The sequence below is a fragment of the Salmo trutta genome, chromosome 33 (genome assembly GCF_901001165.1).
Source record: "Salmo trutta chromosome 33, fSalTru1.1, whole genome shotgun sequence".
NCBI classification, from domain to species: domain Eukaryota; kingdom Metazoa; phylum Chordata; class Actinopteri; order Salmoniformes; family Salmonidae; genus Salmo; species Salmo trutta.
The window spans coordinates 22,231,134-22,257,059 of NC_042989.1; the positions used below are offsets into that span (position 1 = coordinate 22,231,134).

At 44.4% G+C, this 25,926-nt stretch overlaps 1 protein-coding gene across 3 annotated transcripts; it reads right to left on the reverse strand.

Moving 5' to 3' along the window:
- Nucleotides 1–2,637: 2,637 nt before the first annotated feature.
- Nucleotides 2,638–25,870, reverse strand: LOC115172657 (bcl-2-modifying factor-like). 3 transcript variants are annotated; one of them, XM_029730318.1, is made up of 5 exons: nucleotides 25,754–25,870; nucleotides 24,730–24,795; nucleotides 16,455–16,651; nucleotides 15,870–16,069; nucleotides 2,638–3,507 (listed from the first exon to the last, which is right to left on the reverse strand). In XM_029730318.1, the coding sequence occupies exons 3-5, from the start codon at nucleotides 16,624–16,626 to the stop codon at nucleotides 3,391–3,393; spliced, it is 489 nt and encodes a 162-aa protein (XP_029586178.1). In that variant the 5' UTR covers nucleotides 16,627–16,651; nucleotides 24,730–24,795; nucleotides 25,754–25,870; the 3' UTR covers nucleotides 2,638–3,390. The 3 variants fall into 3 exon arrangements, with proteins under 3 accessions (XP_029586178.1, XP_029586179.1, XP_029586176.1); XM_029730319.1 differs by lacking the exon at nucleotides 24,730–24,795 and having other exon boundaries at nucleotides 16,455–16,647; XM_029730316.1 differs by lacking the exon at nucleotides 24,730–24,795.
- Nucleotides 25,871–25,926: the final 56 nt, after the last annotated feature.

Genomic DNA, 25,926 nt, shown 5'->3' on the forward strand with positions numbered 1-25,926 from the left:
CCCACTGAAATTGTGATACAGTAAATTATAAGTGAAATAATCTGTCTGTAAACAATTGTTGGAAAAATTACTTGTGTCATGCACAAAGTAGATGTCCTAACCGACTTGCCAAAACTACAGTTTGTTAGCAAGACATTTGTGGAGTGGTTGAAAAATGAGTTTCAATGACTCCAACCTATGTGCATGTAAACCTCCGACTTCAACTGTAGCTAAACTGACCTGTGATTTTTCCAGAACGAACACAGATTCTACTGCTATTTGCTGAATGGATGACGTGACGTGGCTGATTCAGATAAATGCCTTAACCGATTGGGCCCATTTCTGGAGATTATTACCCTCAGGGAAAACCAGACACAGCGCAGATAACCATCGCTCTATACAGTCAAACAAATTAATTATATACACATTTAAAAGCCCCAAAAGGAAGAGAAATTGCACACAAAATCTATACAGTAGGAAAGGGCGAATATACAAAAAATAAATAAAAAATAAAATAAATAAAAAACGGAAAACAACGCTAAAAGTCCTAAAGGAAATAGATGAGCAGTAAACATAGATGTAGGCTACAGTAGAGCGAGAGAAGCGAGTTTATGGACGGTTTAAGGGCTACAGTGAGACAGGAAGCTACAGTGACTGGCTCAGCATTCAGGATCTGCAGGAAACAACAACAAACAACAACAACAGCGATGTTCAGCTCATCTCTCACTGCCCCATATGGTTCTAAATTAGTCCCTGCCTCAACAGAGACAGAGCAAGCGTCATCATCTGACCAGTCTGTCTAAAGTATACCTTTATATCTATGGTTATGTATCTAATATATTTCAACTGATGCAGACAACAGAATGGGACTGAACCACTCCATTCCTTTGTCGTCCTACTCTACATGGGAAACTGTTATTAGTATTTTCCCTGGCCCTGAAACATACAGGTAACTGACAAACTAATGGAAACACTTGAGTAAATGAGGGATGCAAAGTATATTTAAAGCAGGTATTTCCACACAGGTGTGGTTCCTGAGTTAATAAAGGAATTAACATTCCATCATGCTTAGGGTCATGTTTAAAAATGTTGGGCAGGCCATTATTTTGGCTACCATGGCTATGCCCCCATAGGATGACAATGTCCCCATCCACAGGACACGAGTGGTCACTGAATGGTTTGATGAGCATGAAAACGCTGTAAACCATATGCCATGGCCGTCTCAGTCACCAATTCTCAACTCAATCGAACACTTATGGGAGATTCTGGAGCGGAGCCTGAGACAGCCTTTTTCCACCACCATCAACGAAACACCAAATTATTCCAAGCACTTGTAGAATCTATGCCAAGGTGCATTGAAGCTGTTCTGGCTCGTGGTGGCCCAACGCCACCCTATGAAGACACTTTATATGGGTGTTTCCTTGATTTTGGCAGTTACCTGTTTCTCCAGCATTCTAAATTAAGGGTTGAAAGAAAGCACTGATTATACAGACAGAAGATAACACAGAAGATGACTGTAGGACTAAATTACAAAGAGTTGTGTCTGAAATTACAGCCTCATGATGTATACTGCTCCTTCAAAATGGACAAAAAGTAAAGTACTGTAAAACCAAACATAACCGTATTAACAGGAGTTGTGTCTAAAATTACAGCCTCATGATATATACTGCTACTTCAAAATGGACAAAAAGTGAAGTAAAAAGGCAATAAAATGTACAACAAACAGCATATTCAAGAATACATCAGCGTCTTCAAAAAGATTCATATTTCAATAGTAATTACAGTCTTGCATACTAACAGTTAATTTCTAATCTCAGACACGTTCTCTTGTCAATTGGATTAGCAGTGGTGATTTCTATTAAAAAGTTACACCACAGGATCTGAGGACAAACAACTAATACAAGATCACTCCACAGGTAAAAAAAAATAATATATAAAAGCCCATGCAAGAATCCTGAGAGGAGAGATGTTGTTGTTTCACATGTTTGTTTTGGTGTCCAGAATACAAGTGCATCTCTGACAGTGGGTTAGAGAGCACATTGATTGGAGGGCTAAAAAACATTTTAATTTCAATGAGGCATTCAGTTAACCAGCATCACTTGTACCTCAGATGTTTTTTCTAATAATAACAGGCCATATTCAGTCACTTCCTGGGATGATATGTCTTGGTCATGTGAATGAAAACATTGTAATGTTACCATGACAAGTCAGATACAGTTAAAAACCTTCATTAAATGACAGAGGTTGGCTTTGTAACCTAATCTAGTCCTGACTGATGTACTATAGTGCAAACAGTGTGGATACATAGCTCCACTTGAAGGGCCTGGTAGTCTTAAGACACAAAAATTATCAGCACACTCTCTCTTACAATGACTGGGGTCCAGTTTGGAGATTTATGAAATAAGTAAAAGATAAATCTGAAATAAACTATGATTGAAAATCTGGTGTTCTCTCTGAGTAACTCGTGGGATCCACTTCCTTTTGGAAGTTGTATCATGTATCATGGCTGCGGGTAGATGTTTTGGGTTGGGAGTGCTGTTGATGGGGGGTGGGGTGGGGGTCCTAAGGAGTATTTTTCTCTGCTAATATAGCAGTAATAAAGGCCTAGTTCACAAATTATATGAGAAAATGTTTTTTATATATTTTTATTATATATAATTTTTTTAATCAGGAGGTGCTGCAGCTATTTCCCACGGCTATGTACTGTATCTACATTCACACCACAAAGTGGGATTTACCACATCAGAAGCCACTGGATGTTTCATTATTTTTGGTGACAATGGGAAAAACAACAATTATTGAAATCAAAACAATAAAAGTGACTGGAAGAGCAAAGAATAATCAACATGTAATATAACAGTATACACAACCCCATTGAGGAGAAGGTTGAGGTGAAAAATGCTTTGTTCTGAGAGACTGCATCTTTGGAAATTAGTAAGTTATCAAATTTGACCAATTATTTCCTGGAAACCTTAGAAAAGAAAACCCCATGAACCACTCTTCTTTCCCTTCTTCAGATACCTCCATCTCTTTCTTTCTTCTGCTTGGTTCTTGTCAACAGTCATTGGGTTGTGGTAGAAGACATTGACAAGGCATTCCCGGGACCATGGAGGCCATTCAAGATGTACACATACGGAAGTGCAAACAAATTCAACAGGAATAATGTACTGTACAAAATACTACATCAAACAATTACCAAAATAAGGACATCGTCCAGTAGAGGAATCTCGTGAAACAACATGGCATCTTCTTGGGAAAAAACGACCTCGTAAAAAATGGTTGTCTCCGTCCCGCGGGGACCTTTTCTCTTTTGTTATTTTTCCCCAACAGACCCGTGTTGGATTTGACAGTGCCATTAGGAGTCCAGTCCTTGTGGGAGAGGGGTAGTCTGGGCTGGGCTGGTCCTCTCCATCACCTCCACCCTGCTCTCTCCCCTCCAGCGATGGCCTCCTGCTCAAACAGCAGGGTGAGCAGAGCCGAGGCCAGGCGCCTCCACAAGGGCCTCATGTTCCTTTGGTTTCGGTGATACTGCAACAAAACAAGGGAGAAAAACAAGTGATTCAGAGCAGCATGTGGACAGGGAACTGGCATAGTCAATGAAAGAATATGTCATCATTCCTTTACCAGGGTTTTCAGTTGGAGCTGTGGGTGCGTGTTGGTGTGTGATGGGTGGTGATAGTGATTGAGAGGGATCAACATGGTGAATTGAGGAGGGATAGGTCATAACCAGACACCGGAACGGCTCTGATATTCTCACAACAGTCTGTGTGTGTGTCCAGCACTACTTATTAATGCAGTTTCTTTGTGTGCAGGATTGAAAACCCTATACAGCCAATGTAACACTAACTATCACCCCATGCCACAGACACATTCATTGCACAGCAAGTCTATGGAAACAGAATCCAACAGCACATCAGGAGCAGCCTCCCTCTCCCTCTCTGGCTGGAGAGCCAACTGGATGCTGTGTGATTAGGAGGATAATGCTATCTCTGCCATAGAGGAGGAGATAAGATAATTGCACTATATAGGACTAGAGAGCACTTGAGGAGGGGCGTGGATCCACAGGAACACATCTCAGTATGAGAGCTGAGCTTAGGTCCACAGACGAAACACAGACACTACCGGACCTGATAACACCACAGCTATTTCAGATACACGTCACACATTAACAAAGAGCAACAATAGGCTTGATAAAAAGCTTTGACAATACACTTTTAGCACATTGCCAGTGTCAGACAACATTCTCCCGTTGTAAACCAATTCCACCAAAGCGTGACTGCCGAGTTGACTTGTTTCTTAACATGACAGCTGAGGCAGCATCTGTGTGCAAGCCCAGAAATCAACCTGTTTACAACTAGCCTGCACTTTGCAATGTGATAAGACCCAGGTTTTCACTAGCCCCCATACAGTGAGATGAACTTTGCAGAGCGTTGCATAAGCTGGTGCCAGTTTCAAACAGGCTCATGCACTGTCCACACCCACACACACACGTTTTTGTAAAAGGTAGAAAAGGAAGAAATACATTATTGTATAGCCATCGGCTATTTGAGGTACTACTGGGAATCTCGATAGCACTAGTTTTGTGATATAGCATTTATCAAAAGTTAACCTGGGGATATTTTGATAATTGCATAATAACGATGAAGTCTGCGTCATAAATATACATTATCCAAAGCACAAATTGAACTATATTGAACAAAATTATAAACGTAACATGTAAAGTCTTGGTCCCATGTTTCATGAGCTGAAGTAAAAGATCCCTAAAATGTTCCATACGCACACAAAGCGTATTTCTCTCAAATGCTGTGCACAAATTTGTTTACATCCCTGTTAGTGAGCGTTTCTCTTTGACAAGATAATCCATCCACGGTTACGACCAGACCGGGGACCGTCGCTGGAGGCCCCGGACTGTGGACCCTCGCAGGCGGCTCTGGACTGGGAACCCCCGCTGGAGACTCCGGACCTTGGCTCGTCGCTGGAGGCTCCGGACCTTGGCTCGTCGCTGGAGGCTCCGGACCTTGGCTCGTCGCTGGAGGCTCCGGACCTTGGCTCGTCGCTGGAGGCTCCGGGCCATGGATCGTCGCTGGAGGCTCCGGGCCATGGATCGTCGCTGGAGGCTCCGGGCCATGGATCGTCGCTGGAGGCTTCGGGCCATGGATCTTCGCTGCAGGCTTCGTGCCATGGATCATCTCTGGAGGCTTCGGGCCATGGATCATCACTGGAGGCTTCGTGCCATGGATCATCACTGGAGGCTTCGTGCCATGGATCATCACTGGAGGCTTCGTGCCATGGATCATCACTGGAGGCTTCGTGCCATGGATCATCACTGCAGGCTTCAGGCCAAGGATCACCACTGGAGGCTTCGGGCCATGGATCATCACTGGAGGCTTCGGGCCATGGATCACCACTGGAGGCTTGGTGCGTGGAGCCAGCACAGGGCGTACCAGGGTGGAGAGACGCACTGGAGGCCGGGTGCGTGGAGCAGGCACAGGTCGTACCAGGCTGGAGAGACGCACTGAAGGCCGGGTGCGTGGAACAGGCACAGTGCGTACCAGGGTGGAGAGACGCACTGAAGGCCGGGTGCGTGGAGCAGGCACAGGTCGTACCAGGCTGGAGAGACGCACTGAAGGCCGGGTGCGTGGAACAGGCACAGTGCGTACCAGGGTGGAGAGACGCACTGGAGGCCGGGTGCGTGGAGCAGGCACAGGTCGTACCGGGCTGGGGAGACACACTGAAGACCGGGTGCGCGGAGCTGGCACAGGATATACTGGGCCGTGGAGGCGCACTGGAGGTCTGAAGCGTAGAGCTGGCGCAACCCGTCCTGGCTGGATGCTCACTTTAGCCCGGCAAGTGCGGGACGCTGGCACAGGACGCACTGGGCTGTGAAGGCTCACTGGCGACACAGTGCATAGAGCCGGCGCAGGATATCCTGGACCAAGGAGGCGTACTGGAGACCAGGAGCGCTGAGCCGGCACAACCCGTCCTGACTGGATGCTCACTTTAGCACGGCAGCTGGCACAGAGCTGGCACAGAACGCACCGGGCTGTGGATGCGCACTGGAGACACATTGCGTATCTCTGCAAAACATGGTGCCTGAAGGGTCACACGCTCCTCAAAGCGACTGTCTTGCTCCAGACTCCAACCCCTCCAAGCTCTTTCGTACCTCTCCACTGCCAACCACTCCTTGCTCAAACGATCCAAGAATTCCTCCTCGGTCTCGGACTCACCCCTCAGCACCGACGCCCACGTCAATCCATTGATTAGGGCCTAATGAATTTACTTCAATTGACTGATTTCCTTATATGAACTTTAACTTAGTAAAATCTTTAAAATTGTTGCATGTTGCATTTATATTGTTGTTCAGTGTAGTTCACCTAGAGACACAGCGCTAACAACAGCTAGGGTAGCAGCACTTAGTAAAGTTGTGCCTTTAGATCTAATTACAACTAGGAAGCACATAACCAAGCCCATCAATCTGTCTGTGATTACACCTGAACTGGCCAACTCTGACAGAGGGCGAAGCCTATTATAGGTAATTGTGACAGTCAGTAATGCTGTATGTATGCCTGGTTTGAATCCCCGAGCCGGAAAGGTGGAGAAATCTGCCATTCTGCCCTTGAGCAAGGCAGTTAACCCCCAACAACAACTGCTCCCTGGGCGCCGATGATGTGCATGTCATCTTTTATTCAGATGGGTTGGGTTAAATGAGGAAGACACATTTCAGTTGGATGCATTCAGTTGTACAATTGACTAGGTTAACACAATATATTTTATCAACAAACACCGCTTACGCCACACAACAACATCAATGTGTACATTCTCACAGCCATAATGTCCTGTAAAAACAGCAGCAGTGACCTTGTCTCCTCCTCTGGTTCCTCCACCCAGTTCAGCACAGAGAGGGTGACAAGGTGTGGGCCCGCCCTGTAGCTCCCTCATTGGTCACAAGTCACACTACCAACTGTCTAAAATGACTCAGTCAGGGTCTAAATTTAGCCATTGATAGAGAACAGACACTTGCCAGACTTTTCTTTACACATTTTTTTAACCTTTATTTAACTAGGCAAGTCAGTTAAGAACAAATTCTTCTTTACAATGACGGCCTACAAGAAGGCAAAAGGCCTCCTGCGGGGACGGGGGCTGGGATTAAAAATACAATAAAATATAGGACAAAACACACATCACGACAAGAGAGACACCACAAAACGACATAAAGAGAGACCTAAGACAACAACATAGAATGGCAGCTACACATGACAACACAGCATGGTAGCAACATAACATGGCAGCAGCACAACATGGTAGCAGCACAAAACATGGTACAAACATTATTGGGCACAGACAACAGCACAAAGGGCAAGAAGGTAGAGACAACAATACATCACGCGAAGTAGACACAACTGTCAGTAAATGTCCATGATTGAGTCTTTGAATGAAGAGATGGAGATAAAACTGTCCAGTTTAAGTGTTTGTTGCAGCTCATTCCAGTCGCTAGCTACAGTGAACTGAAAAGAGGAGCGACCCAGGGATCTGTGTGCTTTGGGGACCTTTAACAGAATGTGACTGGCAGAACGGGTGTTGTTTGTGGAGGATGAGGGCTGCAGTAGGTATCTCAGATAGGGGGGAGTGAGGCCTAAGAGGGTTTTTATAAATAAGCATCAAGCAGTGGGTCTTATGACGGGTATACGGAGATGACCAGTTTACAGAGGAGTATTGAGTGCAGTGATGAGTCCTATAAGGAGCATTGGTGCCAAATCTGATAGCCGAATGGTAAAGAACATCCAGCCGCTGGAGAGCACCCTTACCTGCCAAACTATAAATTACGTCTACGTAATCTACCATGGGTAGGATGGTCATCTGAATCAGGTTTAGTTTGGCAGCTGGGGTGAAAGAGGAGCGATTACGATAGAGGAAACCAAGTCTAAATTTAACCTTAGCCTGCAGCTTGTGCTGAGAGAAGGACAATGTACCATCTAGCCATACTCCCAATTACTTGTATGAGGTGACTACCTCAAGCTCTAAACCCTCAGAGGTAATAATCACACCTGTGGGGAGAGGAGCATTCTTCTTACCAAATCACATGACCTTTGTTTTGGAGGTGTTCAGAACAAGGTTAGGGGCAAAGAAAGCTTGTTGGACACTAAGAAAGCTTTGTTGTAGAGTGTTGAACACAAAATCCAGAGAGGGGCCAGCTGAGTATAAGACTGAATCATCTGCATATAAATGGATGAGAGAGCTTCCTACTGCCTGAGTTATGTTTTTGATGTAAATTGAGAAGAGCGTGGGGCCTAGGATCGAGCCTTGGGGTACTCCCTTGGTGACAGGCAGTGGTTGAGACACTGCACTCTTTGAGAGAGGTAGTTAGCAAACTAGGCCAAAGACCCCTCAGCGACACCAATACTCCTTAGCCGGCCCACAATAATGGAATGGTCTGCCGTATCAAAATCTTTGGCCAAGTCAATAAAAATAGCAGCACAACATTGCTTAGAATCAAGGGCAATGGTGACATCATTGAGGACCATTAAGGTTGCAGTGACACATCCATAACCTGAGCGGAAACCACATACCAGAGAGATTACTATAGACATCAAGAAAGCCAGTCAGTTTGTCCAACACTTTTGATAAACAGGGCAACATAGAAATAGACCTATAACAGTTAGGATCAGCTTGATATCCCCTTTTAAATAAAGGACACACCGTGGTTGCCTTCCAAGTAATGGGAACTTCCCCAGAGAGGAGAGACAGGTTAAAAAGGTTAGAGATAGGCTTGGCGATGATAGGGGCAGCAACCTTAAAGAAGAAAGGGTCTAAACCATCTGACCCAGATGGTTTTTGGGGTCAAGTTTAAGGAGCTCCTTTAGCACCTCGGACTCAGCAGGGAGAAACTTTGTAGCGGGGCAGGGGAAAAGAGGGAGGAGCATCGGGGCTAGTCGCATTAGAAGGGGTGGGAGATGAGGAAATGTTGGACAGGCAAGGAGGCATGGCAGAGTCAAATAGGAATCCTTACTTAATGAAGTGGTGATTAAAGAGCTCAGCCATGTGCTCCTTGTCAGTAACAACCACATCATCAACATTAAGGGACATGGGCAGCTGTGAGGAGGAGGGTTTATTCTCCAGGTCTTTAACCATTTTCCAGAACTTCTTGGGGTTAGACCCACAGTGAGAGAACTGCTCCTTAAAGTAACTAACTTTGGCCTTCCGGATAGCCTGAGTGCTCTTATTTCTCATTTGCCTGAACGAGAGCCAGTCAGTCTGAGTATGCGTGTGCCGAGCATCATCACTTTAACACAAGCCTGATGTGTTTGTCAGAGCCTCATAATGCAGGCAACCTGTCTGTCTGTCAGCCCAATGGCTCAGACAAGCATTGGCTTATCAGCTACACAGACAGACAGGCAGCGACCAGTGGCCAGAGACTCACAGCTTAGGACAGGAGTGCAGCCAAGAGGCAGGAGTGGACAGGAATATAGACATGCACATCTCAACAACAACCACAAGCATTATTCCCCACCCCCTCCTCTGTGCTGTAAAGAAAATAGAGTGCCCTTATAGAACAGTGAGAAGATAAGGAAAGGAAACACACACACACACACACACACACACACACACACACACACACACACACACACACACACACACACACACACACACACACACACACCCTAGGGACATTCAATGCTTGCGCTTTCAACACTCTCATCGAAAGCACCAGGAGGAGTCTTTAGAAAAACACACTATTGTAACTCAACTCTGCTCCTCGCCCCCATGCAGACTGTGGCAGTCTTCCTGTCATTGTGACTGTCATTACTGTCATGTCAGTCCTGCTCTGCTCTGGGGACCTCTGCTCTGTCCCCTCCAGCCTTCTCATACTGAGGAGCAATTTATCTGTCAGCACCAATGCTCCTCTTATACTCTTAAGCACCTTAAGCCCTTCCCCTGCCATGATGGGAGGATGATATGGAAATTGGAGGGGGTTGAGCCATAATACACAGTATGCCATGTCTCTTCATTTATGAGTCAATCAAAGAGATGAATGTCAAACTGTGTTTGAAAGCCTGCTGATGCACTACATAATTGCAATAATCAAACAAGAGGGAGAAATAGAGGGATGGCGAGAGAGAGAGAGACATATCAACATTGAAAAGTGGCAGTCCAAGTGAGACTGAAAGACACACACTCACACACACACACGCACACAGCGTCCTCTCACTGTCAACTGTGTTTATTTTCAGCAAACGTAACATGTGTAAATATTTGTATGAACATAAGATTCAACAACTGAGACATAAACTGAACAAGTTCCACAGACATGCGACTAACAGAAATGGAATAATGTGTCCCTGAACAAAAGGGGGGGTCTAAATCAAAAATAACAGTCAGTATGTGGCCACCAGCTGCATTAAGTACTGCAGTGCATCTCCTCCTCATGGACTGCACCAGATTTGCCAGTTCTTGCTGTGAGATGTTACCGCACTCTTCCACCAATTCACCTGCAAGTTCCCGGACATTTCTGGGGGGGGGGGGGGAATGGCCCTAGCCCTCACCCTCCGATCCAACAGGTCCCAGACGTGCTCAATGGGATTTAGATCCAGAACGAGCAGTATGGCTGGTGGCATTGTCATGCTGGAGGGTCATGTCAGGATGAGCCTGCAGGAAGGGTACCACATGAGGGAGAAGGATGTCTTCCCTGTAACACACAGCGTTGAGATTGCCTGCAATGACAACAAGCTCAGTCCAATGATGCTGTGACACACCACCCCAGACCATGATGGACCCTCCACCTCCAAATCGATCCCACTCCAGAGTACAGGCCTTGGTGTAACGCTCATTCCTTAGACGATAGACGCACATCCGACCATCACCCCTGGTGAGACAAAACCGCGGCTCGTCAGTGAAGAGCACTTTTTGCCAGTCCTGTCTGGTCCAGAGACGGTGGGTTTGTGTCCATAGGTGACGTTGTTGCCGGTGATGTCTGGTGAGGACCCGCCTTACAACAGGCCTACAAGCCATCAGTCCAGCCTCTCTCAGCCTATTGCGGACAGTCTGAGCACTGATGGAGGGATTGTGCGTTCCTAGTGTAACTCGGGCAGTTGTTGTTGCCATCCTGTACCTGTCCCGCAGGTGTGATGTTTGGATGTACCGATCCTGTGCAGGTGTTGTTACACGTGGTCTGCCACTGCGAGGACAATCAGCTGTCCACCCTGTCTCCATGTAGCGCTGTCTTAGGCGTCTCACAGTACGGACATTGCAATTTATTGCCCTGGCCACATCTGCAGTCCTCATGCCTCCTTGCAGCATGCCTAAGGCACGTTCCCGCAGATGAGCAGGGACCCTGGGCATCTTTCTTTTGGTGTTTTTCAGAGTCAGTAGAAAGACCTCTTTAGTGTCCTAAGTTTTCATAACTGTGACCTTAATTGCCTACCGTCTGTAAGCTGTTAGTGTCTTAATGACCGTTCCACAGGTGCATGTTCATTAATTGTTTATGGTTCATTGAACAAGCATGGGAAACAGTGTTTAAACACTTTACAATGAAGATCTGTGAAGTTATTTGGATTTTTATGAATTATCTTTGAAAGACAGGGTGCTGAAAAAGGGATGTTTATTTTTTTGTTGAGTTTATGTGGGTGTGTGCATACATGCAGCATGGAAATGAGTGTACCTACCTCACTGCTGAAGACTTAAATACACAACAAAACCACAGCGCCAGGAATAGCAGCCATGGGCTAAACTTGAGATCACGCATACAAACCACACTGATCTGTTTGGGGTTCGTCTGTCCAAGCATCACTCAACAGCAGCCAGACAGGCAGAGAGAAACTCTCAGAGACTCAGGCCTGTATAACTCCCTGGGCTGAGTGGGCTCTGCACACAATAACAGTAATTCTGCCCACTCGAATGACAAGAGAGTAAATCAAGAACTGAAATAACACCTAATTGTTGGTTACTATGTAGGTAATCAAAGTCAATATTCCAGATCCACTATTCTCTGGGCATCGGAAATCTAAAAAACAATTCCTCACGCGGTTATTTTTTTCCTTAGCCTCTCTGGGGCAGGGGGCAGTATTTTGAAGTTTGGATGACAAACGTGCCCAAAGTAAACTGCCTGTTACTCAGGCCCAGAAGCTAGGATATGCATATAATTGGTAGTATTGGATAGAAAACACTCAGTTTCTAAAACTGTTAAAATATTGTCTGTGGGTATAACGGAACTGATTTTGCTGGCAAAACCCAGAGGACAATCCATCCAGGAATTTTTTGTTGAGGTCATTGGACTTTCCTATGGTTTTCTATGGGAAAGTCTCATAACTAGGACCCAGGTTGCAGTTCTTATGGCTTCCACTAGATGTCAACAGTCTTTAGACATGGTTTCAGGCTTGTTTTTTGAAAAACGACAAAGAAAAAGACCTTTTGGTTAGTGGACACTGATTTCATGAAGGGCTGGTTTGCGCGCGTGACCATGCGCGCGCCATTCGTTGTTTTTCCTTTCTATTGAATACGCTATTGTCCGGTTGAAATATTATCGATTATTTAGATAATTGACCAACTGAAGATTAATTATAAACATCGTTTGACATTTTTTGACGAACTTTACCGGTACTATTAGGATGTATTCGTCTGCATGTTTTGACCGCCTTTGAGCCAGTGGATTACTGAACAAAACCCGCCAACCAAACAGAGTTTTTGGGATACAAAGAGAGACTTTATCGAAAAAAACAACCATTCTTGTGTAACTGGGGACCTTTGGATTGCAAAAAGATGAAGATCTTCAAAGGTAAGTGATTTATTTTATCCCTATTTTTGAGTTTTGTGACACCTGTGCAGGTTATGAATCTATGTTAATGCAGGAAGTATGTGAGGCGCTGTCCTCAGACAATCAAATGCTATGCTTTCGCCGTAAAGCCTATTGTAAATTGGACCACGCAGTTCAATTACCAAGATTCTACGCTAAAGAATCATGTATGACACTTGTATTTTCATGAATTTTTAATATTAGCAATTTTGTATTTTGAATTTGGCACACTGCAATTTCACCGGATGTTGGCCAGGTGGGACGCTACCGTCCCACCTGCCCGAGAGAGGTTAATTGCTGAGGTTAACAGCGTGTAAGTGTGTGAGCCCTATCGCTCTGTCGCTTCAGGATATGACATCACAATGTTCTCACTCGTCCTGATGTTACTTGTTGTGTTTACCCAGTGAGAAACGAGAGAGAGAGAGACTCTTCCCTTATCCCCTGCCTGCCTGCAATGTCCTGTGTCATATCAGATGAGTCACAGTGCACTGTGGCTGCAGGACAGAAGTCTGTGGTATTAATAAAATCTCAGCATGAGTGTGGGAGAAAAAAATGCATTCTGTTTCCATGAATCATCCTTGAGATGTTTCTACAACTTTATTGGAGTCTACCTGTGGTCAAATTCAAATTGTTTGGACATGATTTGGAAAGGCACACACCTGTCTATATAAAATCCCACAGTTGACAGTGCATGTCAGAACACAAACCAAGCCATGAGGTAGAAGGAATTGGCCGTAGAGCTCAGAGACAGAATTGTGTCGCAGCACAGATCTAGGGAAGGGTACCAAAAAATGCCTGCAGCACTGAAGGTCCCCAAGAACACAGTGACATTCTTCATTCTTAAATGGAAGCATTTTGGAACCACCAAGATTCTTCCTAGAGCTGGCCGCCCAGCCAAACTGAGCAACCGGGGAAAAGGGCCTTGGCCGATGTTCACTCTGACAGAGCTCCACCGTTCCTCTGTGGAGATGGGAGAACCTTCCAGAAGGACAACCATCTCTGCAGCACTCCACCAATCAGGCCTTTATGGTAGAGTGGCCAGATGGAAGCCACTCCTCAGTAAAAGGCACATGACAGCCCACTTGGAGTTTGCCAAAAGGCATCTAAAAGACTCTCAGACGATGAGACACAAGATTCTCTGGTCTGATGAAACCAAGATTAAACTCTTTGGCCTGAATGCGAAGCGCCATGTCTGGAGGAAACCTGGCACCATCCCTACGGTGAAGCATGGTGGTGGCAGGATCATGCTGTGGGGATGTTTTTCAGCGGCAGTGACTGGGAGACTAGTCAAGATCGAGGGAAAGATGAACGGAGCAAAGTACAGAGAAATCCTTTTTTTTGCTAGCTACCTAATGTTAGCATATTCGCTAGCTAGCACAACATAGCTTTCTAGCTAGCTAAGGACACTGCACTAACTCGGCAGCTAACACAGGCAGCTGTTTGACAGACACTAATCCATTGTGATTTAGATGCACTACAGAGAAATCGCTCAGCCATTTCCTGGTTGCTAAAATTTGAATAGTTCACCTAATTTCAGTTATGTGACAAAACAAGCAAGTATAGTGTAGAGATCATTGTGCCATCTAAACCGCTGTGAAATATATTTTCCATAACCAAAAATGTTGTATTTTCAGCTGTTTGAAGCTGGTGTACAAAACTTGTGGTGGTGTACAAGACAGGGAAGCATAGACACAGTGCACATAGAACCGATCTACCCCTTAGACTTGTTTTCAATAAAAATGACAGATCTATAACTTACATTTCTATGTGAATTTGGTTGGGTCCCCCAAAAAGTTACATATTGCAGCTTTAATTATGTCAATACTAACTACAGTGATAGATAGCTTGGAGGAAGTATTTAGTGTTGTGTGCATTGCGTCTGTGTACTTAGCTAGTTACCATCCCATAGCCTACATTGCATATGAAGTGTGACTGGCTCATGACATTTAACCATGAATGTACAGAGAAAATGCTTTATTTTTTCCTTTTTGTTGTCACTCATGATGGCTCCCCCACGTGGGGGTTTGTGCTCTCTGATTGGCTCAAAGTCGAGTTGTTGGCCACTGACGAGCATTGTAATTCTACAAATAGAAACGGCAGGTTCGTCGCTTCTGGGGCAGAATGCAGCAGGTACCGCTTTTGTTCTAGCAAGTGAAGGAATGACCTCCCACTGTGGTAAGTACCTAGTCAGCAGTCTATCGGCAGTGAAATTCTCTGTGTGTTTCATGCTTAAGACTCAAGAGGTCCATGCAATTCATGAAAGAGATTTTAAGGAAATGCTAGACGGTTGTCTTTAGTTGGTCAGACTCCCTAACCACAGCTGTTCACCTGGGCTCACGCACCAAGCTTCGGGTACAACATTAGTTTTTGCATTTTAGTTATTTAGCAGACGCTCTTATCCAGAGCGACTTACAATTGGTGCATTCATCTTAAGATAGCTGGGTGAGACAATCACATATCATAATCGTAGCAACAAGTTTACCTAGTCCGGTCACTTCAGCTTTGTCTCTGTATGAGAGTGTGTTGAGTGTGTTTATATGTGTTAGAGTGTGTGTGAGTGTGTGTCTTTGACTCTGTCTTTTCCTTTTCCTCTAAATGTGCCATTGGTGCTCTGCAGAAAGAAACTCTCAATGATCCACGGTTCTACCACCAATACAACCTAACTTATAGAATGTCAAGAGAGAACAGTCTGACTACTTCAAAGCAGCCAGTACAGAAACTAGCAGTGTCACCCTGACCATAGTATATAGTGTTTGGTGTGGACTCCTCCATGCCCCCTGTGGCGCCATGGCAGCATAGGGAGGAAATGGGGTGAGAGAGGCAGAGAGAAATAAACAGGAAGCTGAGGCCGGGAGGGAAGGGGTGAGTGTGGGAAAAGGCTGCCCTGGTTAAGCTACGTCTTGGGGGGGTAGAATGAGAGGTCAGAACACTGGGCTAATGCATGCTCACTGACTAGCCAAAACAAACAAGGGACACTGAGACATGAACACAATGGATGCCCGTAAAGAAGCCACTTCTGCTGCTCTGCCTCTCTCTCAGCAGACCTCTGAGTACAGTAGGCCTGTTCAGTGGGCTTTAGCTGTGTCACGTTGGGTATTCTCACCACTTGAACGTGTTCTTGGTGGAACTGGTCTCCGATGAGTTGGAGTTTCTGTCCAATGCAGATCTCTATGCTGCGTGCTGGCTGCTGGGGCTGCTGATTGAGCCTCTCCATCCCCCCTCGCTCTCCTCGCTCTCCCAGAGGCCCCTGGTCTCCAACACGCTCAAACTGCGCTGGGAAGTGCAATCGAAAGCCTGCGTTGCCTGTGGGAAAAAATCCATAGATACTGGTCAGGTCAATATCTTAATGTTCATTGAGAGTGCCATATGCTCCGCATCTTTTCCATTACCAGTGCTATCTGTAGTGTGACAGGACAGAGAGGGCATCACTGACAGAAGGCTATCCTTGGTATTCTAGTAAAGGGTCAGTTATACAGGTATGGCCTGTTGTCACGTCAGGGCCAGGCTAAATCACCTAATGGTGCCATCTGAATGGGAAAGCAGCTGGGTACACTACAAACAGGTCATAAAAGCTGCTGTGGCTGGGACTATCAGGCACCAAGAGAGGAGTACAGCAGAGCTCCACTCTTATCTATTCCTCACACTGTGTTTGTGTGGGTGTGTGTTAACATAGTGTGTGTGGCCGTACCGTAGAAGAGTGGTCTGGGCTCCTGGGCCACCCCGCAGGGCAGCATATTATTGGGCAGTGGCAGGACAGGGCTGGGTGTCTGGGTTCCCCTGTCCTCGTACTTTATCTCCCTGAAGGCTGTGCGCCAGCAGTGGGAGTCTGGTTCAAACACATCATCCTCCTCATCGTCCATACGGCGGCGATCTGCCAAGATCTGCCTAGGGGGAGAAGAGAGAGAGAAATTGAGAGGGAGTTGGGCCTCTTGCTCTGCTAAGACTTCCTTTGACTACTGTTTTGATAAATTGAGATCTTTACCTTCAAATTTTATTTTATTTAACCTTTATTTAACCAGGAAGGGCTCATTGAGATTTAAAATCTCTTTTTCAAGAGCGTCCTGGCCAAGATAGGCAGCACCAAGTCATTACAAAAAATTACAGACAAACAACATGAAAAACTACAAGTAATCTAGTAAAAACCATAGAATTCACAAGAGTATAACAAAATCAAAAACAGCAAATGAAAAACATTGACAGGTCAGGGAATCAGTCTCAAGATCATTCATCAGTGATTTAAAAATACCAATCGGGACAAGTTCTTCCAGTTTAAAATGATTTTGTAAGGTGTTCCAAGACGATGGCGCAGAGTACATAAAAGCTCTTTTACCAAATTCAGTTCGGACATTTGGAAGAGTTAGCAGGATAAAGTCCAGCGAACGAAGAGAGTACCCACCACATTTCTGAACAATAAAAATGCCCAAATAAAAAGGTAGTAAACCCAAAATGGCTTTGTAAATAAAAGTATACCAGTGACTGAGCCTATGAGTGACTAGAGAAGGCCAACCAACCCTAGTATACAAAGTGCAGTGGTGTGTAAGGGTTTTGCAGTTTAAAATAAATCTCAAAGTGCCATGTTAAAGGATGTCAATTGATCTCAAACACTGAGTGGAAGCATTCATATATAAAATATCCCCAAAATCTAGTAAAGGCATAAATGTAGCTGATACTAGCCTCCTTCTGGCTTCAAACGAAAAACAGGCCTTATTCCTAAAATAAAATCCCAGTTTCAGCTTCAATTGTTTTGTAAGTTGTTGAATATGCAAATCAATGTGGATTCTAAACATGTCTGTCTCTGTACTAATGAGATGACCTCAGGCAGGACCACAGAGTACATTTACCATTTCATTTTCATTAAAGACAACTTTCTAATCCATAATAACTACCCTTCCATAAATAAAACCCTCTGTCTGGCTGATCCAGACAGAGCAGACCCAAGTCAGTGGAGGATATCTATGTGGAACAGAAAACTAGCAGAGATCTGCTCAGTCTATGGTTGTGAAGCACAGTGCTGATTTCAACAAAAAGCTCAGCTCGTCACAGTCATCAAACCACACAATTGGCTGCGGCTAAGAGACTTGTTGGCTAATTGTACCTAAATCGGGGGTTTGGTTGAGCGAGAGGCAGTCTCCATCTCTCTCCGATCTCAACCCAGCAGACTTGTGGCTAGCTTGGTCCCTCATACATTCCAAAGGATTGAGACTACAAGATGCAGAGTAGCCTAGACAACAAATTATTTGCAAATCTGACTAATGGGTTTATATGGAAAAACTGAAGCTTGGTCTCTAAAGACTTGCTTATAATAAATAGTTCATGACAGTTGTAAAAAACAACAAAAAAGTTTAAAAATTCTCTACAACATTGCTTCAAGATCACACTTAAGGATCCCCCCAGTACTCGCAGTGTTTCAGGCCCTAGGCTAGCAGAGAAAATAATCTTGGTTAACCCAGAGCTAAAGTCTTGTGTAATCGGTCAGATGCTCGATTAAGTTCTGGGTCCATATGTGTTGAGAAGAGATCGGAAACTAGACTAGTGGCCAAATATCCCTTCCTCTTCCGAAATTCAAAAGATGCTAACACCTGCGAAAATGTGATTTGTCCAAAGCACCGGAACGAATACTGTCCAATCTCTAGATAACAAGGTGGACGAAATTAGGGCACGAGTTGCCTTCCAGAGAGACATCAGAGATTGTAACATTCTCTGTTTCACGGAAACATGGCTCACTTGGGATATGTTGTCAGAGTCGGTACAGCCACCAGGTTTCTACACGCATTGCACCGACAGAAACAAACATCTCTCTGGTAAGAAGAAGGGCGGGGTGTATGCCTTATGATTAACGACTCATGGTGTAATCACAACAACATACAGGAACTCAAGTCCTTTTGTTCACCCAACCTAGAATTCCTTACAATCAAATGCTGACTGCATTATCTTCCAAGAGAATTCTCTTCGATTATAGTCACAGCCGTGTATATCCCCCCCAAGCAGATCCCTCATCGTCCCTGAAAGAACTTCACTGGACTCTATGTAAACTGGAAACCGTACATCCTGAGGCTGCATTTATTGTAGCTGGGGATTTTAACAAAGCTAACCTAAGAACCATACTTCCTAAATTCTATCGAATGCGCGCCAAGAGCTGGTAGCTTTCTGGATCATTGCTACTTGAACTTCCGCGATGCATACAAAGCCCTCCCCCGCTCTGCCTTCGGCAAATCTGACCATGATTCCATTTTGTTGCTCCCAGACTATAGACAGTAACTAAAACAGGAAACGCCCGTGCTCAGGTCAATACAACGCTGGTCTGACCAATCGGATTCCAGGCTTCAAGATTGCTTCGATCACGTGGACTGGGATAGGTTCCGGATAGCCTCAGACAATAACATTGATGAGCGAGTTTATTAGCAAGTGCATCGGAGATGTCATTCATTCTGTGACCATTAAAACCTTCCCTAACCAGAAACCGTGGATTGATGGCAGCATTCATACGAAACTGAAAGCGCGAACCACTGCTTTTAATCATGTCAAGGTGACCGAAAACACCACTGAATACAAACCGTGCAGCTATTCCCTCTGCAAGCTAATCAAACAAGCAAAGCGTCAGTATTGAGACAAAGTAGAGTCGTAATTCAACGGCTCAAACACGAGACGTAAAGGCAGGGTCTACAGTCAATCACGGATTACAAAAAGAAAACCAGCCCCGTCGCGGACACCGACGTCTCTCAGACACATTAAATAGCTTCTTTGCTCGCTTTGAGGACAATACAGTGCCACTGACACGGCCCGCTACCAAAGCCTACGGGCTCTCCTTCTCCATGGCCAACGTGAGTAAAACATTTACAAGTGTTAATCCTCGCAAGGCTGCTGGCCCAGACGGCATCCCTAGCCGCGTCCTCAGAGCATGCGCTGACCAGCTGGCTGGTGTGTTTATGGACATATTCAACCAATCCCTATCCCAGTCTGTTGTCCCCATGCTTCAAAATGGCCACCATTGTTCCTGTTCCCAAGAAAGCTAAGGTAACTGAACTAAATGACTATCGCCCCGTAGCACTCACTTCTGTCATCCTGAAGTGCTTTGAGAGACTAGTCAAGGACCATATCACCTCCACCCTACCTGATACCCTAGACCAACTCCAATTTGCTTACCGCCCCAATAGGTCCACTGACGATGCAATCGCCATCACACTGCACACTGCCCTATCCCATCTGGACAAGAGGAATACCTATGTGAGAATGCTGTTCATTGACTACAGCTCAGCATTTAACCTGTTATGGCTAGGGGGCAGTATTTTCACGGCCGGATAAAAAACGTACACGATTTAATCTGATTATTACTCCTGCCCAGAAACTAGAATATGCATATAATTATTGGCTTTGGATAGAAAACACCCTAAAGTTTCTAAAACTGTTTGAATGGTGTCTGTGAGTATAACAGAACTCATATGGCAGGCAAAAACCTGAGAAGATTCCAAACAGGAAGTACCCTCTCTGACCATTCCTTGAGCTTCTTGGCTCTGTTTATTGAAAACTTAGGATCTTTGCTGTAACGTGACACTTCCTACGGCTCCCATAGGCTCTCAGAACCCGGGAAAGCTGAATGATGTAATTCCAGCCGCTGGCTGAAAAACATTAGCGCATTTGGTAAGTGCTCTATCAGGGGACCATCAGACTGAGGCTTGTGCACGAGGGGATCCCATGTTTTTATTTTCTCTCTCTTTGAACGTAAACACGCTTTCCCGGTCGGAATATTATCGCTTTTTTACGAGAAAAATGGCATAAAAATTGATTTTAAACAGCGGTTGACATGCTTCGAAGTACGGTAATGGAATATTTAGAAATGTTTTGTCACGAAATGCGTCGGGCGCGTAACCCTTATTTACCCTTTCGGATAGTGTCTTGAACGCATGAACAAAACGCCGCTATTTGGATATAACTATGGATTATTTGGGACCAAACCAACATTTGTTATTGAAGTAGAAGTCCTGGGAGTGCATTCTGACGAAGAACAGCAAAGGTAATAACATTTTTCTTATAGTAAATCTGACTTTGGTGAGGGTAAACTTGGTGGGTGTGTAAATAGCTAGCCCTGTGATGCCGGGCTATCTACTTAGAATATTGCAAAATGTGCTTTCACCGAAAAGCTATTTTAAAATCGGACATAGCGAGTGCATGGAGGAGTTCTGTATCTATAATTCTTAAAATAATTGTTATGTTTTTTGTGAACGTTTATCGTGAGTAATTTAGTAAATTCACCGGAAGTTTGCGGGGGGTATGCTAGTTCTGAACGTCACATGCTAATGTAAAAAGCTGGTTTTTGATATAAATATGAACTTGATTGAACAAAACATGCATGTATTGTATAACAAAATGTCTTAGGGGTGTCATCTGATGAAGATCATCAAAGGTTAGTGCTGCATTTAGCTGTGGTTTGGATTTATGTGACATTATATGCTAGCTTGAAAAATGGGTGTCTGATTATTTCTGGCTGGGTACTCTGCTGACATAATCTAATGTTTTGCTTTCGTTGTAAAGCCTTTTTGAAATCGGACAGTGTGGTTAGATAAAGGAGAGTCTTGTCTTTAAAATGGTGTAAAATAGTCATATGTTTGAAAAATTGAAGTTTTTGTATTTTTGAGGAATTTGTAATTCGCGCCACGCCCATCATTGGCTATTGGAGCAGGTGTTCCGCTAGCGGAACGTCTAGATGTAAGAGGTTATTAACACCCTAGTACCCTCCAAACTCGTCATTAAACTTGAGACCCTGGATCTCGACCCCGCCCTGTGCAACTGGGTCCTGGACTTTCCGACGGGCCGCCCCCAGGTGATGAAGGTAGGAAACAACATCTCCACCCCGCTGATCGTCAACACTGGGGCCCCACAAGGGTGAGTTCTCAGCCCTCTCCTGTACTCCCTGTTCACCCATGACTGTGTGGCCATGCACGCTTTCAACTCAATCATCAAGTTTGCAGATGACACTACAGCGGCAATTGCACCGCCCTCAACCGCAAGGCTCTCCAGAGGGTGGTGCGGTCTGCACGACGCATCACCGGGGGCAAACTACCTGCCCTCCAGGACACCAACAGCACCCGATGTCACAGGAAGGCCAAAAAGATCATCAAGGACAACAACCACCCGAGCCACTGCCTGTTCACCCCACTATCATCCAGAAGGCGAGGTCAGTACAGGTGCATCAAAGCTGGGACCGAGAGACTGAAAAACAGCTTCTATCTCAAGGCCATCAGACTGTTAAACAGCCATCACTAACATAGAGAGGCTGCTGCCAACATACAGTCTCAAATCTCTGGCCACTTAAATAAACTGACTTAATAAAAGTATCACTAGTCACTTTAAATAACGCCACTTTAAGAATGTTTACATATCCTACATTACTCATCTCATATGTATGTACTGTATTCTACACCATCTGCTGCATCTTGCATATGCCACACGTCATCGCTCATCCATATATTTATCTGTTCATAATCTTGTTCATCCCTTTACATTTGTGTGTATAAGGTAGTTGTTGTGAATTTGTTGGACTACTTGTTAGATTTTACTGCATAGCCGGAACTAGAAGCACAAGCATTTCACTACACTTGCATTAACATCTGCTAACCATGTGTATGTGGCCAATAAAATTGGATTTGATTTGATATGCTCCACGCATGACTGCTCTACAGTACCATTTATGCTTACGTAGTCTGTCCACAAGAGATTAGCAGACAACAATCTCCCTGCTTGGTTAATTCACAGCATCGCAACCTTCAGCAATATGGGGGTCAAACGAGTTATGAAAATACTTCTGAAATGTAAGTAACCTTGTGAACCCTTTCAGAACTCTTCATCAAGCCTTTAATGCAGAGTTAGGCTACTAACACACCACTTCCAAATGAGAGTGCAACAAATGGGTAATGACAGCCTTGGAGGAAGAGAGACAGAGCCACTCTCCTCTTCTCTCCTTGGATTTGTCAACATGCCAGCTTCTGAGGACACTTTTTAATTTATTCACCCAAAGAGATTTGCCTCAGTCTCTTTAGTGCCTATTATTCTGGGGTTTGCTATGCCACGCTGTATGCATTTACAATAAGCCCTATGTGGAAAACCACTTAGTGCTTTGTTCTGACAAACAAGACAAGAACATGGAAGTTGCAAGAAAATACAATGTATTCAGAAAGTATTCAGACCCCTTGACTTTTTCCACATTTCATCAATCTACACACAATACTCCATAATGACAAAGCAAATACAGGTTTTCAGAAATTTTGAAAATGTATTAAAAAAACAAACAACTGAAATATCACATTTACATAAGTATTCAGACCCTTTACTCAGTACTTTGTTAAAGTATATTTGGCAGCAATTACAGCCTTGAGTCTTATTGGGTATGATGCTACAAGCTTTGCACACCTGTATTTGAGGAGTTTCTCCCATTCTCTCTGCAGATGCTATCAAGCTCTATCAGGTTGGATGGGGAGCGTCGCTGCACAGCTATTTTCAGGTCTCTCCAGAGATGTTTGATCAGGTTCAAGTCCGGGCTCTGGCTGGGCCACTCAAGGACATTCAGAGACTTGTCCCAAAGCCACTTCTGCTTTGTCTTGGCTGTGTGCTTAGGGTCATTGTCCTGTTGGAAGGTGAATCTTCTCGCTAGCCTGAGGTCATAAGCATTTTGGAGCATGTTTTCATCAAGGATCTCTCTGTATTTTGCTCCGTTCATCTTTCCCTCGATCCTGACTAGTCTCCCAGTCCCTGCCGTTGAAAAACATCCCAACAGCATGATTCTGCCACCACCATGCTTTACCGTAGGAATGGTGCCAGGTTTCCTCCAGACGCATTCAGGCCAAAGAGTTCCATCTTGGTTTCATTAGACCAGAGAATCTTGTTTCTCATGGTCTGAGATTCCTCCAGGTGCCTTTTGGCAAACTCCAAGCGGGCTGTCATGTGCCTTTTACTGAGGAGTGGCTTCCATCTGGCCACTCTACCATAAAGGCCTGATTGGTGGAGTGCTGCAGAGATGGTTGTCCTTCTGGTAGGTTCTCCCATCTCCACAGAGGAACTCTGGAGCTCTGTCAGAGTGACCATCGGGTTCTTGGTCACCTCCCTGACCAAGGGCCTTCTCCCCAATTGTTCAGTTTGGCTGGGCAGCCAGCTCTAGGAAGAGTCTTGGTGGTTCCAAAATTCTTCCATTTAAGAATGATGAGACCACTGTGTTCTTGGGGACCTTCAATGCAGCAGACATTTTTTGGTACCCCTCCCCAGATCTGTGCCTCGACACAATCCTGTCTCGGAGTTCTACGGACAATTCCTTCGACTTCATGGCTTGGTTTTTGTTCTGACATGCACTGTCAACTGTGGGACCTTATATAGACAGGTGTGTGCCTTTCCAAATCATGTCCAGTCAATTGAATTTACCACAGGTGGACCGCAATCAAGTTGTAGAAACATCTCAAGGATGATCAATGGAAACAGGATGCACTTGAGCTCAATTTCGAGTCTCTCATAGCAAAGGGTCTGAATACTTATGTAAATAAGGTATTTCTGTTTTTTGTTTCTAATACATTTGCAAAAAAAATGAAAACCTGTTTTGCTTTGTCATTATGGGGTATTGTGTGTAGATTGATGAGAGAAAAAAATTATTTTATACATTTTAAAACAAGGCTGTAACATAACAAAATGTGGAAAATGGGAAGGTGTCGGAATACTTAGATTATTTTTCTTACGACTTCCATTCAGTTCTCTGCCACAGACCAAAGTCTGCTCTTTTAAGAGTGTGTCAGCCAGTGGCTCCCCCTACTGCATTGGGTTCATGGATTCACAAATAGTCTACTATCACTTAATACAACTCTAAACATCACCTTCACACATACTGACAACACACTCACATCAGCTCAGCTTAACATTCACACCCATACACCTCTAGAGTACAGCACTAATGTCATAAACAACACATAGTTCAACTTTATACTCACAGTCATGTACACGCCACAAAGAAGACTCTCCATCACAAAGATGACCCTACACCACAAAGACCCTCACTGCAACAAGAAAAAAAACCACTACACTTACAGTGTACATACACACTCACAGAGACACATACGCAGCACCCTGTAATAATTATCTACCCCATCACACTACATCCCACTATTTGGAAATCTGACAGTTGCAACTAATTCTTTATCTGTGTCCCTGCATATAGTTATTGGGGAAAGTGAGGTTATGGATAAGGAGTGTGGTCAAGACGGGTGGGTCGAGCATTATACACTAAAACCATTCAGGCAACTGACATGATATGGGCCATACTACCTCAGACACTGAACTGTGAGATATGACAATGACAACTGTCTCTCTCAACTGTCAAGCCAAGGCTATTGCATAATTTATTGTGCGGCCGCAGATAATCTTTATCCTCTTCTTTATCGTAACGCGCTCTGATTATTTCAGAACAACCTGTAATAGCTGTCTTATTACACTTGCGTATTCCTTTGTTTATAAACCATGCACGTTAATAATCAAAGTTGAACGAATTACATAGTCGACAATATAGATGTGCTATTTTCCAATGTGAGTCCCTGGTTAAATTGCTTGCTTGTTTAGAGTTTAAGTAAACCTACCAGAAGCTGGACATGCTGACACCGTGCCGACAGAACGTAGCTCTACAGAGACCGAAGCGCGCAAAATAAAACAGCCTACACGGTTTGCTACGATTGTTGTCATAATACAACACCCCACAACTACTGTCAAGACAAAAGTTAGTAAAATATTCATCCAATGACATATATCGGTGAGAAATAGCCACATAATTGGTCGGTAAATTTACTTTATCCCAGCGGCTATACCGGGGATGTAGCGAATCAATGATGACACACAATGTCCAAGATTTTACAGCACAGGCAGGTCTTTCAAACTATGCAAACTAGCAAAACAACAATGTAAAAAACAGCAGGTTAATGACAGTGTTCAATCTTATTTGATACATTAAGACTCGGAACTCACCACAAGATAAAATCCTTAGTGTATAGAAAAATGTAAACGCGTATATTTTCACTGTAAACCCAAGTGGATTTAGTCCGTACTCAGTATCACTCCACGCAAATTTTTATTCTGTGTGAGACAAATAGCAACAAGCTGATTTCATTTCACAGACGTCAGCTAGAAAATAACCCCGC

Bases quoted from the DNA above. Each gene is read 5' to 3' on its own strand.
- LOC115172657 (XM_029730319.1), bottom strand. From the start codon at position 16,626: ATGGACGATGAGGAGGATGATGTGTTTGAACCAGACTCCCACTGCTGG. The intron at 16,070-16,454 runs GTACGGCCACAC...TTTTTCCCACAG, and splicing joins GCCCAGACCACTCTTCTACG to GCAACGCAGGCTTTCGATTG. The intron at 3,508-15,869 runs GTGAGAATACCC...GTTTTGTTGCAG, and splicing joins ACCAAGAACACGTTCAAGTG to TATCACCGAAACCAAAGGAA.